The 20018-nt window shown below is 34.7% G+C and overlaps 1 protein-coding gene across 2 annotated transcripts in view; it reads right to left on the reverse strand.

Annotated features, from left to right (window-relative positions):
• Positions 1 to 13985: 13985 nt before the first annotated feature.
• LOC123548694 (uncharacterized) overlaps positions 13986 to 20018 on the reverse strand; it is an 82900-nt gene continuing 76867 nt past the window's right edge. For both annotated transcript variants that reach the window (XM_045336176.2, XM_045336175.2), the window contains 3 exons: positions 18280 to 18387; positions 17841 to 17932; positions 13986 to 16125 (listed from right to left, as the gene is read on the reverse strand). In XM_045336176.2, the coding sequence (XP_045192111.1) occupies positions 15725 to 16125; positions 17841 to 17932; positions 18280 to 18387 (601 nt within the window). In that variant the 3' untranslated portion in view covers positions 13986 to 15724. The remainder of the gene's footprint in view (positions 16126 to 17840; positions 17933 to 18279; positions 18388 to 20018) is intronic.

Below are 20018 nucleotides of genomic sequence, written 5' to 3' on the forward strand. Positions count from 1 at the left end.
TATATCAAAAGTATTGGTCTAAAATATACTTTAAAATTATGAGTCAATGTGAATTGATATAAATATATCAGGTCGCTAATCTATATTTCTCTTTTCAATGACACTGCCTCAGTACTTTACTGACTTTTGAAGTCTAGATATTCGATAATAATGATATAGATTTAAATAATAAAAATTTATAAAATTTTATGTCGGGCCTTTTAATGTAATACTCGATTTTGTTTGATACATTGCTTTAATGTATCAGTCTTTTATAATTCATATATATTTACATTCGCCCTATTCTTTTCCATTGAAAATTATGACGTTAATTTTGTATGAACAGAAAAAGGAAAGGCGTGGAAAATACGTTAACACTGCTTACCCGTGTATAGTCAGGGAGAACGTTTCTTGGATGACGTTGCAGTTGTTCTGTCTGTTGAACAGAATTGCCAGGAAGCTGATTTTAATCTTAACTGCAACAAAATATGTGCAATTTATAATATAATCTTGTTTACAAATAATGTACATATAAGAAATGAAGCTTTTTTCTTTTTTTCGCTGTTCATGCGAAATAAACGACAGAATAGGTTCGGCAAATTAATAATGAATCGCTAATTAGTGTACCAATTTTCTGGTTCATTGTCTTTCTCTTGTTTGTTTCAATATTTTTAGAGATGATCATTCAATAATTGTTTAAACTGACGAATTTTCACAAACACTTTCAATGTAGATATCATTTTATCAATGACAAAACAAGAGAAGAACAAATTATTTAATGCACTGAGGCCCATATGCAGGCTTACGGACCGGCCCTAAGTAAATATAGAATTTTTGTCAAGTCAGTAAGGTGCATAATTATGGACCTGAGTGACATAATCATTTGATATATGACACCGAATGGAGATCCCTTTTTCTTAAGAAATGGTATTGGGAAAACAATGTGTCTGTATAAATTTTATTCAATGGCATATAAAACGACGCAGGTCATTTTACTTTTTATGGCTCGGATGACTTCACATTGAGTAAAAAGGGAAAATAAGAAAAAAACATCAATATTGGTACTTCTAAATGCTGATATTTTTTACTACGATTATAATCAAACCTTGTGCCAAAGTTTATTAATTGCATATATGCCTTAGCCTCTACGGCTACTTAACGTTGTGGTCTCCAAGATAAATAAGCAGAACGATGTCAGTTGACTTTGTAGATTAAATTTTATAGTTTTAGCTTCTTATACAAATAACTTTTATCTTGGATAACTCTAACGAATCCTGTCGAAACGCCGGATTGTTCTTTTATTTTATGCAACCTAGTGTTTGGCCAACAGTGTAAGGAAAATTATTCCATTTACATTATGTCGTCCATTAAGTTGAACTGAGGTATGGACTAGTCATAAATGCGTTCCAAGGTGGTATATTTATATGTTAATGTTTTACTCTTTCTTGCTGTTCTCCCACTTGTATATTGAGTTTAGTATAAAAACGCATTTGTTGTAAACATTTTCTTGTGTGTGAAAGCATTTGAAAAGGTCTCATATTAAGACGATATTCAAATCCTATTAAAAATTGGCGCTATAAAAGTGATGGTAACGCTTTTAGGTAATGCACTTTTATAATTAATATCAAAATAATCTTTTATACATAACCGGTGTGCAAACGAAGTGAATATGTATCATATTATTGCAAACGAAATAGCGTATACTAATCACTTAATCTTACCTCGATAAAACTATGATAAATTATGAAATGACAAATGAAAACATTTTCCTTCCATCTGAGTAGTAATTAGTTAAATTTATGAAAAGAAAATTGTTTCATCTCCCTCTTAAGTTTAGTCTGCAGTTAAGTGATTTTAGGAAGTAGCTTGATTGAATACGACAGCAAGATAAGATTTACACAGACTATATATCACACAAGTGTTGCTGATTCAGCTATTTTGTCAGATTCCTTTGATTTTTTTCCCCTGCAAAGCAGTACAAACGATAAAAGTGTTTACCAAGGAAGTGTATTAGGTTTTCTATCTGATTTTGAATAAATAAGTTTTTTGCGAGAAAAGTGTAGGAATTATTTTCTAAGACGTGTGATATTTATTTCACTTTAACCTAACTTTAAATAATATTCCATCTATGCACTTGTTCTGAAAACCAAACATTGAATTTTTATAAGTTGCTGTATACGGCTTTAAAGTATCGTGCCATATACTGACGTTTATTTGAACTTGAGACCTTCAAAGAAAAAAGCAATGATAAAATCATCATCCTTATGTTACTGCAGCCAAAAACTGAAATATTTAAAAAAACTTTTTTGTAATACTGTAAAAACTAATGAGATAGCACATCTATTGTACATAAGTTTAAAATACGCGGAACCTATTGTTCGAGTTGTAGAAATTAAGCACACCGTCGACCCCATTCTTCTCATGTAATTTAGCTATTGAAAATCAGAAGGCTATTGTGCAACGTCGTTATGTCGCCCCGCCAAACGTCGCACACCAGGTACGCAGTCAGCATCAATGAAATGTTAGTATAATGTAGTAATGTTTCATCCAGAGGATTATGTGAATTATTCACTGAATTACTCAATGAAATATAACGGCTCATCATAACTGATAATTTTACGGTAAGACATAAATTCACTGGTATGGATCTATATATGAAGTCGGAAGAATATAGAAAACTCTTTTCAAAATATACTTAAAGGAAGACAAAGTCTTACATAAAAATGAAGCGTACGAACTGTAAAACAGAAGTAGTAGAAATCTCAAAAGTTCATAGTATTTTGTACATGTTTTCCAGCGTTAACATTGTAACGTCATGATGTTTCAGATGGCATTTTGAAGTTGCCCCGAGGGTTTGGGAAAACCATGTCTTACACAGGCAGTCATATAAGATCCTCATAATCTTTTTATATGCAGGCATAAGATTATATAATTATATTTTCGAAAGTTTCTATGCCACTCGTCAAAAGCAGTGCCTCCGGTATTCGATTTGTAGAAAATATCGAAACAGTTTCCTTTCTGTATATGATACTGATTTTGTGAGATCATGGTTTTGTGACAGAACAGCGTTCTATGCGGAATTGCTAAGGAATTAAAAGCCGTGTTGATAGATAAAAAATAGCCACATGCGAAAACCACAGTAAACGTTTCACCCTTTGTTTGAACGGAGGTATTTGAAGATGGTAAATATTTATTCATATCTTTATCCAGATACTTCATCCAATACTTAAAGAATAAAAACATTTTAGCTTAAAAAAGAACGGCTACTTGGCTAAAACTAGAAAAGACATACTTTAGTTTAGAGCTGAAGCAATATTAAAGAACATTGAAGTTATTGTAACTCATAGAACAAACACATTGTAAGGTCATTAACATGTTAACTAAAGGTAACGAGGTATATAACCAGAGGTTAAGAATAGTTTGTATAATTAAATCACAATTTTTGGTAAGGCTAATGGTCATTATGAGCATTATTTTGTAATGATATATCATCAGTCAAAATTATGAATACCTTTCATCCTTGTGATGGCATTTTCACCAGTCAGTCGGAGGACTATATTGTGGTCTTATAGATTTCATTGGGAAACGTTTTGTACAGAAATTAATCCCTAAAACTAAGAAAATGCCATTTTAACAGGCCTGAGAAACAAAAATTGTATTTATTCTACAAATACTAAGCAAAGTGCCTGATGTCACTTGCCCGATATTTTTTTTATATCAGGTCATATCAGAATTAAGCTCCTCCCTTATTGACGGATTAGTTTTTACATTACTTTCCTTCTAGATTGAATTTTGTTAGAGAGTCTAGTTTTAATGCTGTACGACTTTTTCAAAACAGATTCGTAATCTCGACTAGTAATTTGTCTCCTCTTCATCACACAGACAACAGTACTTATTGACGTCATTGTTTAACGTTCACCATGACATCACAATGTTTACATGGATCGATTCTTTGAAAAACTACATTTTAAGGCATCTGCTTTAACGGTGTAAATTAAGTGATTAAAATTTAAAGTCTCTCTGACTGAGTCTGGAAATGGAAGTGAAATTTTCAGCGCTTGGGACATGTAGTAGCCTGAGTCAAAGGTTTAAAAATATGGAAATAAAGCATGTTCTGATTTATTCAAAAGGATGATTTTTAAATTTTACGCAGGTAAGATTTTATCTTATAGCTATTTTTATCAGAATATCAGAAAGTCTATAAGCATTACCTAATAAGATCTGAAAGTAGATCCCTCTGAAGCACCGAGAACAAGGCAAACAGTGAAAATTGCAGACTCGGTTTGATTGAGTCTGTTCATGAGCAGTAATGCAAAATGTAACACTGCCCACGCCCCCTAGCACCGGTTTTTAAACAGTATTTAATCTTCAAATCTAAATGAGTTGAAATCAATGATCCCGAAGTTAAATACAGTATTGCTGTCGTTTTGTTCCGTTTAGATGTTTCAGGAGCGGATAAATTTTTAAATCCGTAAAATATGAATTTACTTTTTTTTTGCGTCAGAAGTCTTTTTTTTTACGAAATAGGAAATGAGGACGTATGTGTTCTCCGCAAGTTATATACGTTTCATGATAAATAGAATAACAGGTTACTGTTTTGTTTATATCAATAATAATCAGGCTCGGTAGATATGGGCGGAGAGGGTTCGGAAAACTTCACCCCTACCAGCCTATATCAACCCCGACCTGATAACATTGATGTCAAAAGGCAGTAGCCTGGTATTCTCTGTATATTATTTGTACAGTGTTCATCTGATTATTACTTTATGAACAGCAATGATGATAGAGTATATTAATTGCATGTGAAGAATGTATTAGGGGAGACCGGAGCAAAACGGAACATTTTTTATCAAATTGGCTCGTGCTTACGAATACATTGTCTGATTGAAACGCTTATACTATGTTCACAAAGTACAATGTTAGTTTTATATTTGAATGTGTCTTAAATGTGTGTCGCTCTATGTCTAATAACGTAATTGACAGACTTTGTTGTTACAGTTAGATGTTCCATTCTACCCCGTCCATGGGGCAAAATGAAACATTGTACGGGGCAATACGAAACAACAATACTGGTCAACTGCAACTTATGTTTAACTTACAATGTTGTTCTTCATCACGCTGTCACATTTAAAATAAAGCGACATGGTCTTTATATCTGACATTGTCTGAACGAAGCGCCACATCATCATTATGCTATATATTGAAAACGGAAACAGAAGGATTTATGCCTCGCTATGGTCAACATTTGTTAATTCATATCAAAATCCTTTACCTGGTTCAAGAAATATTGTACGGACATTATTTTGACGGAAAAGCCGACGGACGGACAGACAGACAGACAGGCCAGCTTGCAACCACGACAGTGCGTTTGAGTAGAATAATGTTTAAACTTCTGTTATTCTCAAGCCTATCTGTCTCCACTGGCATTTAAATGTTGTGTACTGTATTATCTCCCCATCAATTAATCTGATGAAAAAAAAAAACAGACTGCCAATAGGTAAGTATGAACAAGATATTAAATTTGTACAATTATTATTAAAATTTGATTTTCAAGAATTCTAGAGTTTACAACCTACATGAGCAGGCACCTTTCCACTACACCACCAATTATCTGTGTTACATGTAACAAGAACAACACTAAAATAAACAAACACTTTAATATTTATCATCATCATCATCAGACTCAACAGCACATGCATGTGCTTTACTTTTATTTTGGCTACTTTTCTTTGTTGGTTGCTTTTTAACCGACGTTTTTTTAGGTTTTTGTTTCTTCTTTGCTTGTCGAGCATTTATCTCGTTTTCAATTGTGTTTTTCTCTGGAGTGTCAGTTAGAATTGCTGTCCGACGCTTTCTTCGAGTAGCTTGTGATGTTCTAGCTGATGCCTTTGGATGTGGTCTGATACTTTCTGGTGAAAAGGTCGGGGCTTTCGTAGGAGTGTTATTGTTAACGTCAACTTCAGCGGAGTACTGTAACTTCCTCACAGCGTTGTAATGGGCACTGGCATTCTCGCCGTTAAGTGCGAGATGTATATCCCCTCTGAAACTAACACCTGGTCTTCCCGGACCCTGCGCAATCGTAAACACACCATTCTGTCCAATCTTATAAATAATAGCTGATATTCCAAGGCGGTTACATAAGGCACTCAATACTAAATCCGCGGAATCGTTATTGTATTGATTACCAAAGATGTAATTTTCGGTATCTTCCCTTAGCTCACGTTCGTTGTTGGAGAAGTCATCGTAATAGTCAATGTTCTCCGTGATTTCATCCAAGACATGTTTGCACAAATCGTCATGCGATATATTATCGATGCCTTCATACAACAGACTCTTTCTGACAGCATGTAATAAACAATGGCCATCTCCCTCTACACATACTAGCTCCCTTCCCGATAAGTTCAGAAACGAATTTATTACCATCCAGGGCTCATCAACTGCTTTCTGAAGCGTATGGTTTGAATCTCTATGAATTTGAAATTCGGCACTTGCTTGTCCATCAGTGATATCAATTGAGGCTTTGCTTATTCCAGAGGTTTTACTATCATCAGTCTTGGGTCTATCTGTCACGAAACCAGGTGTATAATCGTTATCAGTAAACACATTTTCATTATATGGATGAATTCCCGACACTTTGAAGCCATTTATGACGTTTTCAGCTGTGGCAGCTTTTGGCCAACATTCTTTTGCTATACTTGGGAGATCATATATAGTCATCGTTTTGCCAGGGTTATTTCGCATCCAAGCGTCCTGTGCAGCTGACACATATTTCTTCAAAGGACCGAATACAGAACGATCAAGGGGTTGGAGTTTATGGCTGCAGTGTGACGGAAAGGACAGCATAATGATACCATTCTCCTTGGCAAAGTTTAGAGTCTCTACATTAATATGGGATTCATGATTATCTAGTAACAACAGAACTTTTCTATCCTTAGACGGCTTCACATAATCTGCAAAATGTTTTATGAATTTAGTAAAGTTCACTGCTGTCATCCACCCAGATGGATGTGCTCCCCCAATACATCCCACTGGCCCATCTCTCACGAAATGGTCGTGATATTTAACGCGAGGAAAAATAAACATAGGTGGTACTGTATTGCCTGTAGCGCTGACAGCTGAGCACATTGTCACGTGTGCACCACGCTGTCAAGAAGTAAGTGATCCGATCTGTTTAACACCTTTTGGAGCCACGACTTTCCTAGGTTTCTGCACTGTTGACAACCCCGTTTTATCAACGTTCCATATATCTTCGACATTTATATGTTCTCTATCTAATACCACAGCCAACTTACTGAAGAATAACTTGACATTTTTGTCTGTTAAAACTGCTTGCCCGCGACATACTTGTCGCTTCCGGTAATCTTATTGATAAATTCTGGTTTCTCTTAATAAACGAAGAAAACCAATCTGGACCAGCACTTTTGTTTTGCATCCACGACGCAGGCATTTTAACTTTAAATGCATCAGCGCACTCATATGCGAGAATACGGACTTCCTTCGGAGACAGTCCAAAGTAGACATTAGCAGCCGTTGTAATATATTGCTGCAGTATTGTCTCTTGCTCGTTCGAAAAGATTGGTTGAAATTTACCCAAACGAAATGATGCTTCCTCTAAGCGACCGCTTTGCTTAACCTTCTTGATGTAGCGAAAAAAAGTTGTTGGAGCAATCCCAAACTCGGCGGCAACAGTTCTAATTTTGCGCCCGCAAGAAAGAACATCATTCACAGCTCTCTCGATCACATCACAGCCTGTTCCACCTCTATTAGTCTTACGGATGTAATTGCGCACCATTCTGAAAACAAAGATGAAAAAGAACTTAGATCTAAACTTAACGGCGCCAAAACACGTGGAAAGTACAAATGAACAACGCTCAAATACATAACATTAAAACTAACAAATGCTAGTGAAAGTAACTGCACACATCAATACGTGTGATCGCACACACGCATCGTATGCACGCGTTTTTTTAAAATCCTTAGATTTGACAGACATGCGGGGCAAAATGGAACACTGTCCCATTCTGCCCCATCCCAAATGTTCCATATTGCCCCGTTCATACTAAATGACCTTTGACCCTGAGCCATATACTGAACTTACGTGTTGACATATTCAGAATGTTCGCTACAATAAAGCTAACATATATCTTTTATGTGGTCTACATAAAGACTGTTCTCCTACACCCATTATCTGACTTATCTCAAAAAATTATAAAATGATAAGAAGTTACTTACTCTGTCCAAAAACTTTGCTTTTCTAATATTTATTTAGTTCTCGTCCTTTCCACTGCAGACTGCAGAGGAGAAAATGGCGGATGTGTTGGCGCTTGTTTTATTATCATTCATTGCGTCATATGTGACGTCACAACAAAGATAGCTGGGTTGTTTCATTTTGCCCCGCGTTCCGTTTTGCCCCGGTCTCCCCTACATAGTAAATTATACAGCAGCTTTATGTTGTTGTTTTTTATATTGTAAACGACACAAAAAAACAAAGGATAAACGCGCCGCCTACTACAGAATAGTTGTAGATATGTCACTGTTGACACTTTAGTAGCGCATTTTTTACCAAGGTAAACAGTATGGTATGCCGCCAGTTAATTACTCACTAATGGAATTGCATGAAGTGTGACATCATAACTCATAATGTGACATTATAAAATAATACATAGGTTCACCTTATTGTATCGTTTTATGATTTCGAAAACGTGGGCGGTTTTTTTGTATTTTTTGTTTTATCAAGAATTTCAAGTGTTGGCGGAGTTTATTTTGGCATTTTAGAGTTTTAAACATCTTTTGATATCAATTGCCGTGTAAAAGTTTTTATGATTAATCGATATTATGTCATATTTTTAACCAGTAAGGTATACTGTTTTATCTTTATAAATTAAAAGTCACTGTTTTAAATATTGTTTTGTACAAAGAACTATTTCAAAAGGAATGAGGCGCGACAGTTGTTACTTTTGTTATCAAAACATTCGTTTGTGTTAATGTGTGCATGTGCCCAGTACGTGTATACAGTATTCTAAAATGGCTTGATTTGATTTCTAGTTAAACAAAGAAGGAAATCAAGCTCTTTATATTCTGCCATGAACAACAGCTGCGCGCGGACGGTAAGAGGATTATGACGTCAAATTGTCAATGGTCCGATACATTTCTTCGGGTAAATGGAAAGTCCAGCATAATACTTATATAATTCAATGATAATGTCAGAATGAAACAACGCCCTCGTGGCCAATTCCTAGATCGTCTCCGAACGTGGGTAAATTAGACGATTAAACTCAAGGCCTATGTTGAACACATGTCCAGGTTTACCATGCGAGTTTTGTATAGGCAGCGTTTTCTTGAATTTGGTTTTCTGTTGGACATTATTATTTCATTCTTAAATGTCTTAAATTGTTAAATTTTCTTCAAGTGTTTCACTTTTATATTAGATCTACTGAAAAAAAAATACCATCGTGTCAGATTGTACATAAATGATTCATGAAACTAAATTACAGATATTTAGGTACTGTCCCTGAGTCTATATTTTCAGTAATGAGTGAATTTCTCAAAACTATTTGAATTATTTATGCACTCAACTATAGACTTCTAGATTTTGATAAATATCCTTTTATGATCTAAAGGAACGTACACAGTACTTAATCTTTAGTACAAACTGTATTGATCAACATCATGACAGTCGTAAAATCGTCATGGTTATATCAATCAAAACTATATTAAATGCTCCTAGGAAGGAGCACTTTAGTCTAAATAAAAACCTTGAAAGACATTAAAGATTGTGTGTGTGTGTGTGTGTGTGTGTTCGGGTTTAACGTCTTTTTCAACAATTTTTCAGTCATATAAACGACGGTGTCTACTTGTAGCAGTGAGCACAATGCCCGACTTTATAGTGCTGCCTCACTGGAATATCACGCCGTAGACACGTGGCATGATACCCCACCCAGTCACGTTATACTGACACCGGGCTGACCAGTCCTAGCACTATCCTCTTAATGCTGAGCGCCAAGCGAGGAAGCTAGTAGTACCACTTTTACGTCTTTGGTATGACGCGACCAAATCGAACCCCTAGGCTACCGAGGCGGTTCAATTAATGATTGAGGTGATTAGTTTGATATCATAATCATTACAGCGTGGAGGAAATATCTGAAGTTCACACACTTTGACGCTCGACATCAACTATTATCTTTTCATCTATTTTGTGCTATCAACAATCTTCCCAGTACTTTTGACATGCAACCATCTAACATGACCTTATTACAGATGCTCATATCGTTAGAGTATTGTAATTGGTAGTGTTGGTTTCGTCAAGATGCCCAGCATTTAACACTGAATGTGGCACGCATTCTACTGACCGAATTAACAAAATAGTTTACCTAGTTTCAAACAGTTTTTAAACAAATGAAAAGGACATTAATGATAATGCTATGCTATGTTTCTTGATATGAAGCTGGTGATTTTGACAAGAGATAAAAACTTCACATCTGTCCAGAATGTCAGAGCTGGCAACCAGCCCACACGCCGTGTAAGAATGCTCCAAGGTTTCTTCTTTTAATTATATGTAATTTTAATGATCTATGGATTTACTTTTTTACGATTATGAAGATGCACACGTCCTCTCAAATTAGGTTACAGATGTAAGAGTAATTCTTTGTTTTTGCAATACCTACATAACCCCAAAAGTAGTCTTTTGACCAAACAAAGAAAAATTGTCATGCTTGTATCAGAAGAAAATATTCGAGATGACCAGGTACTATATATTATTCTTTTAACGATGCAATATTTAACCAAATTCAAATATGTCACAAGTTGTTCTATGTGAATAAATTATAACGTCCTGGATTAAAACACTTCTGGCGTGCAATGCCATTACATCCAAGCACATCAAAAACTCACAAAGGTTACCACTTGCCCTCAAAGCAAGCGAGTTGCACACTAACATGAAAGGATTCTGGCTTTTTCTTATTTGCAAGAGTTACAACTATCAAAGCAAAACGATCAAAGAAATTTAAATGGTGATATAATCCGTATCTGTAAAAGGAGTAAATATATATGCCATCTTCATCAAATTTATATAAGTAAATTTTATAACTGGACCCTTATGCTGTATAAATACAACGGAACAGTGTTGATACATACTGTTTATTGCAGATCACATTTATACTTGTTTTACATAACTTACCTGTTATACTTGTTTTACGTAACTTACCTGTGGAACACTTTTGATGTTCACATTGTGTTTTCATTGTGTTTTTCTAAATCATTCTATTGCATCTACTGTTGGCGAGCGCTGGACATTTAAGAATAAATGTTTCTCTTCTAATTACTCTGCGCATCTGCTATAATCAGATAAATGGTCTGAGAATTCAGCAGGTGATAATTATGATAACGAGCCCAGACAGATTTTACATACCTGTCCAAGGCCAAAAATGTGGTACTCTACAGTAGGAGAGTTGGGAGAATTTCTGTAGATCTAGGTCAATGCTTGTTTTTATATTTCTTGCGTCTGAGGTTTACTTCAGGTCATTTAGAATGGTAGGAATGATAAATTGGATTTTTTTGAGATTACAGATGTACACAATGTAATAGATTATTTTAGAAAATGCCACTGACGACGCCGACGGAGAATCTAGATCGTCAGTAACTTTAACTTTCTGAATCAGTTATCTGTGATTGCAACTTAGACTTAACCTTAACTCATTCAGGCTTTTATAATTATTGCAATACAACAAAATGTACCGCTGTATACGTGTGTGTGTGGGGGGAAGGAGAGAAGGGTTGATGCGGTATGTGATTCAATCAGTGTATCATGGCCAAAGTATGATTGCGATGATTTACAAAGAAAATTATAACTGACAACAAAACATCTTTATTTCACTTGTATGTAATAATATATAATGTATTTATGTTCTAAACACCGCTTCTAAAAACGCCGCAATCGGAACATCGCAGATATTACCGTTAGCGTCGGTCATCGGGGATTTCCCTTTCCAAAGAAAAGCCTTTCTAGAATTTCCGATTCGCGGATATATTTATCTACAACAATCCGATTCGTGGATATATTTATCTAATAACAAACCGATTCGCGGAAGTAATGAACGAAAAAATCTAGAAATATTGTTAAGACGAAGGGCTCGCGCGATCGTGAAATGATTTCAGTCGCGTTCATTTCAGTCGACGCGTTCATTTCAGTTGACGCGAAGATTTCAGTCGCGTTCATTTCAGTCTACGCGTTAACATTTCGGTCCGCCCAACATTTCACTCGCCTTTGTTAAATTTCAGTGAAGAAAGTTTGAGATACAAGTGAACTAAAGCAGTTCATTTGGTTCTTTCACGTGCCCAATGTAGAGCATTGATACAGGGGGATGAATGGGGAGAACTTAACAAATACAATGGATACCAATATATTGAATGATAATTAGACCATTTGTATATGTACAAATAAAATTTCAGTTCATAATGTATATTATGTTTTCTGAAGTCTTTTTAACATAACGAATTTATGCAAAGAAACAATTTATTCAGTTTTTGTATGTGATGTATCTGATATTGTATCCGAACTGAAGCTTTAACAGCCAATAGTCTCTTGTATAGAATCATAACGACATGCTATATTTAACTTTTTACTAAATACTAGATTGTACTGATTTTCATCTCACTCAACCGAATTAATGTTCTTCTTGTTGGGTAGAGGGGTTAACATTTTACGGGAGCTGTTTATCCAAGCCAGTGTTCTTGCATAGAATATTCGCCTCGCAAAGAGATCGAGTTTACAACCTAACGTAGTCGTGTTCCTATCCTATCAAGTCATTGTTTGTGTTATCACAATACATGAAGGATGGACATACTATAAGCAGCTTCCTGGCATCTTTACAAAAATACATGGTTCTGAGTATGTAATATATCAAAAACCATTCATGCTGGAATTCTGAGAACGTTCTTCATTACTGTGATGTTACATAGATATTACCGAAGTCAAAATTACAAGTATTATTGTTGTATTATACTGGCAACAACAACATTTGTCATCTTGCAATGACATTAACACATATATTGTACAGTTACAACATTATATATCTATGATGATTGCAATTCCATAGTTTCATTCTAATCTCAAAACACTATGATTGCTGCTTAGCATGTGTAACACAACGACAGTGCTCATTGTCTTGCAACGATAATAAAATACATTTTGTACAGATTCAGTATTAATGTTTCTGATTATTTCATTGCTACATGTCCCAACATTAAATATTCCATAGGCTAATATTAAACGAACATTATAAAAAAAGAAAGGCTAAACATATGTTGGTCCACGAGTATTTCGTAACGATATACCATGACTGAACAGATGTATTTTAAAGTATCATATACTTCAATGATGAGAACTTAACAAATACAATGGATACCTATATATTGAATGATATTTAGACCAATTCTATATGTACAAATTAAATTTCAGCATATAATCAAATTAATTTATAATCATACATAGTCCATTGGGCCTGCATGGCCGAATGGTCAATGTCGATAATTTCAAATCACTTGCCCCTCACCGATGTGGGTTCGAGCATCACTCGTGGCGTTGAATTCTTCACGTGAGGAAGACACCCGGCTGGCTTACGGTGGTTCTATCCGGGTGCCCGTCCATGATGACATAATGCCCGGGGGTGCCTGGGGTCTTCCTCCATCATCAAAGCTGGAAAGTCGCCATATGACCTACAAATGTGTCGGTGCGACATTAAGCCCAACACATCAGTGAATTAGTCTATCATTCTTTTAAATGTTTTAAAAAATGTAAGAATAACGTGGAGGTCATTAATTAATAAAAAAATCATGAAACGTCTGATAACTAATTCATATAATATGAAAGCAACTGGTTTACATAATCGTGGTCATCTGTCGGATAAATACAACAAGCTGGGCTTTCCTTCAGTTTGTCGCCCAGTGGTCATTTCATGCTTACTGTATATTTCTTAATTTCATGGACTGAAACAAAACACGACATTAAAAGTGTGTATACATTTTATTTGTAACAATTTCAATGTAAAATAATTGCGTATTTTGTTTGAAACAGAGGGTAACAAATTCAGCACATTAGTAACCCTAGTAATACTAAAATATACCGACAAAGTTTGAAAAAATTCTTAAATTATTTCATACCGTTTTCGTTTGACAGGAAGAAAGGAGTGATAAAGGTCGCGTAAAGGTCACAAAACGCTTTAGTAAATAGCATGTAAAGAAATTCCAAACACCAACAAATTATACAATTAATATCGTTTTTCCATTACTAGTAAGAGACTCGTTATCATATCTTCTCTTCTATTAAGCATTACATATGTACATTATATACATACTGTGTTCTTGAAATATTTAAAAATTAATTCTGTGTGTCGTTTGGCCATTAAAAGTCAATTATGAATATCAAACAAGAAACAAAAAGCAAACTCCACAACCCGCAACCCGGTCTTAAGAGACAACTGTTGAAATAGCTTTACATGCTCTACCGGATAAAATATCTAGGTCAGCATATGCTAACACATATGGTTTCATGTGCCTCGTCAATATTGGCATAAACTCAAACATTTATCGTACATAATATGCTGTCGTTCGCTAGGAATGTAGCCTGCTTCTACACAAAATAAAAGTAAACGAAACAAAATGTCTACTATAATGACAAAAACGATTAGCCGATCTGAGATTCGGCCTCTATAATGAACAAGAGTACAGCTTGCAGCACGTGTATAATAATTTTGATACGAAATACGCAAACAATTATTGAAATGCGTTTAAATAAAATTTATCTAGATAATTTATCAATTAATTTGCAATTTAGATAATAATATATCTGAATGCAAACAATATACATAAGTTACATATTATTTACATATTTTAACGCTTCTATAAGCCACAACGGTAAAAATCGCCAGTTGTTTCGCTGAGGGTACCTACACGATAGCCAATCACTGATGTTTCTTCAACCATAGATAAACGTACATTACTAAATCACATTTTAGGCACACTATGAATGTACAATTGCATAAAATAACACACAGGACTAACTACTATAACATATTGTTTCATAGTCCTATATTTGTTCATGTTACGAATACAAGATAATGTGCACAATCATCGGTAAAATTACATGATGAAGATAAAAGGTACTGTGATTAATTACAAGTGTCTTGTTCTTCCGGAGAAAGCGTACACTGGTGCTAGGATTAAAGCCAATATCATACAGATATGAAATAAGGGCACTTAAATGTTTGTATAAGAAGTACGTGGATGGTAAATGATTTTATGATACGTGTTTTTGTTTTGTTACCATATTTGTATATACAAAGTTCAGAAGCACTTATCTGAACACTAACTTCCATTTCACAAAATACTGTTCTATAATGAGATTTGGCAATCTAATGTGACAGTTGAAATAATTTCTAATAAGTATACACACTATTATGCCATCATAGAATAACTGTTTGCTGTTAAGACCTGCAATAACCTCTCATTAGGTTTTAAGATCCAGAATGGGACATTTTTACCTTGAATTTTGTCATGATGAATGTGAAATATTGCCTTAAAAGTTGTTTCAAAGCTAGTTCGAATAATCACATTGAAAGTAAGCTTCTGCTGTTGATTTTTCTACAATTTTCAGGTATAAATATTGTCCCAGAAAGTTTTAACAGCATATTCTGTGAACCTTTTTCAAGGCTTACATATTATAGTATGTTAGCACATAAACACCTGTTCATCACATAATACTGTACCGTCGCCTTGTTTTTGATCTAGGCGCACCGCCCCCGATAGGTCCATTTAGTCCAGGTAAATTTGGGTTAAACTGGTGAACACTAGGCTTATTTGCATTGTCTTTCAACGATAAACCAGTTATTCCATTGGCCAAAGCCGCAAGAGATGCCCCGCCCAATAGTGTATGAGGCGCTGGAACTGAAATGTCATTTTCAACAGAATTACGACGCCGAAGATTAATTAGCGGACGGAGACTGACGAACGGTTCCGTAGAATTACGACGAGATATTGAAACTGGCTTTGATCTGAAATATGTGCTGCTCTCCCTGTTTTTGGCAAACGTGAGGAAAGCCTCCTCCATAATTTCTTCAGATACACCTCTGTCTGCCCAGTATGTCGTTATACCTATAAATTAACAAAAGGTATACAACATTTAGATTTTTCAAGTCACCAATAATAAATATTACGTTATCAACAATGAAGTTGTTACCATTGCAATATTTGAACTCTCTAAAAGAGACTGTGCAAATATTGTAGGTATAATACAGGCTTCTCCTAACTGCATTTGTTCGTAAATAGATAACATATTTTCTGTAAATATGTGCATAATTAACATATGGAATATATAAGTTTTAATGTTGATTTCAGTCAACTGGACCGGGCAATGTAACATGGTTTGGAGAGGCGTTAATCTCTTTTCTTTTCAGCAAACAACAAAGCGATACTCATCAACACCTCATCAACACCTCTCACGCCCTAGCACCGGCTTAGGCAGAACTCTACTACACATATGTTGAGTTGATTCCATGATTCGGAAAGACCAGAAAATATAACAATACTGAGGTCACCACATGTGCCAAGCAATACAAAATTGTTCAAGGAGTTAAGAACATGTGGAACGGGTATAAAATACAATCTTGTTGATATTTCATCCTAACGTATGACCTTGACATCGTCAAACCTTTCAACGTAATTTGAAAATCCTTCAGGGATAAAATAGATTATGGAGCAAACAAGCAACATTTGATCTCACCGTATGACTTTGATCGTCATTGATATGGCAGAAAATTGCACGCGGCACGTTGATTCATTGTTGTTGCAATTTGTGTCAGGTAATAAAAAAATATTGAAAAAGATTTGTGTTCTAAAGACATGGAACGGACCTGACGTACTCATTACTTAACCTTGAATCAAACTGTAAAACCTTGACCTCGTGTGACCTCAAATTTTGTTCTGCACATCGTGTAATTATGACTAATATTTTGTAAAATGATTTGAAATCTCTTTCAGGGGTTGGTACGATATGGAGCCGACAAGCATACTGTCTTTGTGACGTATTATCTTGACATGGCCGAAAGTTGCATTATGCACGCCATCTTATTATAACTAATATTTGTGAATTCTTTCAGGGATTAAAATAATAAAGAGCGTACACGAGTTTTTGACGAACGGACGACCAGACTTAAACCAATATATGTTCCCCCTCCCGTACTGTTTGGACGACATACTAATAACACAGATTCAAGAGTTTTACAGTCGCCTCATGGCACATAAATGGTGTTTTAATAGTTAATAAATACATAAAGGGAACATTGAATTGATTCCTCAATCCTAAAAAAAGATGACAATAATAATATTGATAAGTCCAGGTCAGGGAGGAATTGCAAAGCATTTAAATAATCTTGTAGTGGTAGTTAAAGATGAATGTAACATAGTAAACTAATAGCACTCTCGGTTTAATTGAGTCTGTTAAAGAGAGGCAATGAAAGGTAGAATACCCCACAGCCCTTAACACTTGCTTATAAAAGCGCTTTAGACAAAATATATTAATTGATTATTTAAAGCGCTACTGTACCCCTCATTGAAAATAAATGATAAATAATATTTTCTGTCTCTTCACTAGAGACAATTAACACCTTTTAGCACTCTGATACAATAATTTCGAAATTGTGTATGGCTCTTGGAGGTAAACAACAACTGTTGCCAGAACGATATTCTATAATTAGTCTCCCAAGGCAATTCTTGCCGGTCAAGTTAGCATTTCGAAAATAAACACACGATATTTGTTTGTTGTATTCTGCAGCCGGAATCTCATGGCTCTCTAGTAACACGATGTTTACCTGTACAAGTTCCAGCGACCTCAGCTAAATGTTCTTTCTCGTCGTCAAAATACAGCATGTCACAGAATTCCACACCACTCGCTTTCTTGATCCTACAGAAGAAAATTAAAGTGTATCCCCAAAAGGTATAAAAGACGTTATATTTCATTAAGTAAAAACAAAGGGGAATTGCCCTAAAATGACCAATAAAATGAAACCAGCATAATTGCTAGTTTCAAGTAAAGGCCAATATGGAGAAAATGAAAGTTCTGTCGAAAATAGAATCGTTTCTTTACGACGTTGATATTTTTTATCGTCTCTATTTTTCGGATTTCGGGAGCTCATACAAATAAATATAGTTGCAAAGGCGACTTCAAAATTTTAGTTATATACTACTGTAACAATGGTGAGAAACATTAGTTGTGCGCGAAAACAATTGACACAATATGAGGAAACTTACTTGACAAAATGAAATATTTTTGATCCAGGATATATTTCTTTATAATCTATTAACTCCTCCCATCCAAACAATTTCACCAACTTTGCACACTCTTCCCTGTAAAATGCCCTGAAATAAAAAACACTCGAGTACGGAGTCTATTTTATTAGCAACTGTTCCTTTACTACAATTTACTATTTTGAATTGCGAAATATCTCAAAAATATTACGCCAGATATTGTATATAAACTTGACTTTTGCATGAAAGATATTTCTATCTTAGTTATAGTATAAGTGTCATTTACTGAGATATTTACCCATTGTTGTGAAATGGCAGAAAACCATTTTACTTAGAACGGTAGGTTATAAACGTATAAACGCACTGTTGTCAGAGCTAAGAACGTAAAACAGCAACACTTTTTCACTTATATTTTCTGATATTAGCCAAAAATAATTAGTTAAGCCTCACACGTACATAATTGTTAAAAGAATTATAAAGTTAAAAGTGCTTGATAATTACATGTAAGACAAATTGTCTTATCTTGTTAACACTATATTTTACTCTACGACAGGGTTACAATATTGGATTATGTGGTTACTCTTAACATGGAAACAGACATGCTCTAATCCAACTTTAGACTCTCATTTAACAATGGTACAGTTTTCAATAATCTTTTTATATGCCGACACAGTTACTGTTTTATTAAAGGGAAATGGTTGAGGACTTGTAACAGAGAGAAGAACTAAACGCTATACGGTTTCCTTTAGTTTCTTTTTGAGATAGCCCGTAAATATAACAGGACATATCGTAAAACATGTCATTTTAGCGTAATCAGAGGTTAATTAATTGCATGTCATCTTAAACTGGAAAGAAAAAATGACTCAAGAAGAAAAAAGTAGGGGATATTGTCTACAGAAGAAAGCGATTCGTTCTCTCACATACACACCTGACCCTTTATTTATGTCAAGGACGTGGTTACAAAAAGCATGTTAAAGGCTGTTGCTTGGCCAAAGAACTGTGTTAAGAAATCTTGATATTTGAAGTAGCGGCTTTATAATTAGTAAATACGTGAAGCGAGTGAGGAATCAAAAGATTACGTTTTTATGAAGTTTAATAACTTTTGAACGGATAAATATATTGAAACTTTGTGACACTAACTATACTGACATGTTTTATATAGATTTAATTGATCTACGATAAAAAGAGTGTGTCTGTAACGCAAATTAATTAATGTAAAAATTAACTGTTTTATTTGATTGGCGGATTTCGAAATACTCTAAAATATAAATCATGATGTTTTGTTTTCGGTCCCCATTAAATCTTGTCTATTGTCGAATGCATATAATAAGAATATGATGATGCAGAGTTCAAAGGATAATTCGTAAATAAACAAATGTGGGATACAAACAAACAGCGTCAGTTTTGAAAAGAGTCCTCAACTAGATTTGATTTTCATTGACGTTTTAATAAGCGACAGAAGCAAATTATCAGCTAAAAACGTATGTGTATTCCTGATGTACGGGAGAATGGTGAACCCCAACATGAAAACGTCAGAACAACATACTTCACTAAAATAATTTATGATAATGTTTCACCTAAATTATCTTTTTTAACATCATTCATCTGTTCATTTCAGACCTTTTACTTGACCAGATACTGTGAGTGCGTGACACAATTTATGTATCGACATTAACCTTTTCAAGGTCGATTTTCGTAATGGGAACGAATGTGATTTATTGCACGTAGCACTCAACCTTAAT

Source organism: Mercenaria mercenaria, chromosome 6 (genome assembly GCF_021730395.1).
Source record: "Mercenaria mercenaria strain notata chromosome 6, MADL_Memer_1, whole genome shotgun sequence".
In the NCBI taxonomy this organism is placed as follows: Eukaryota; Metazoa; Mollusca; class Bivalvia; order Venerida; family Veneridae; genus Mercenaria; species Mercenaria mercenaria.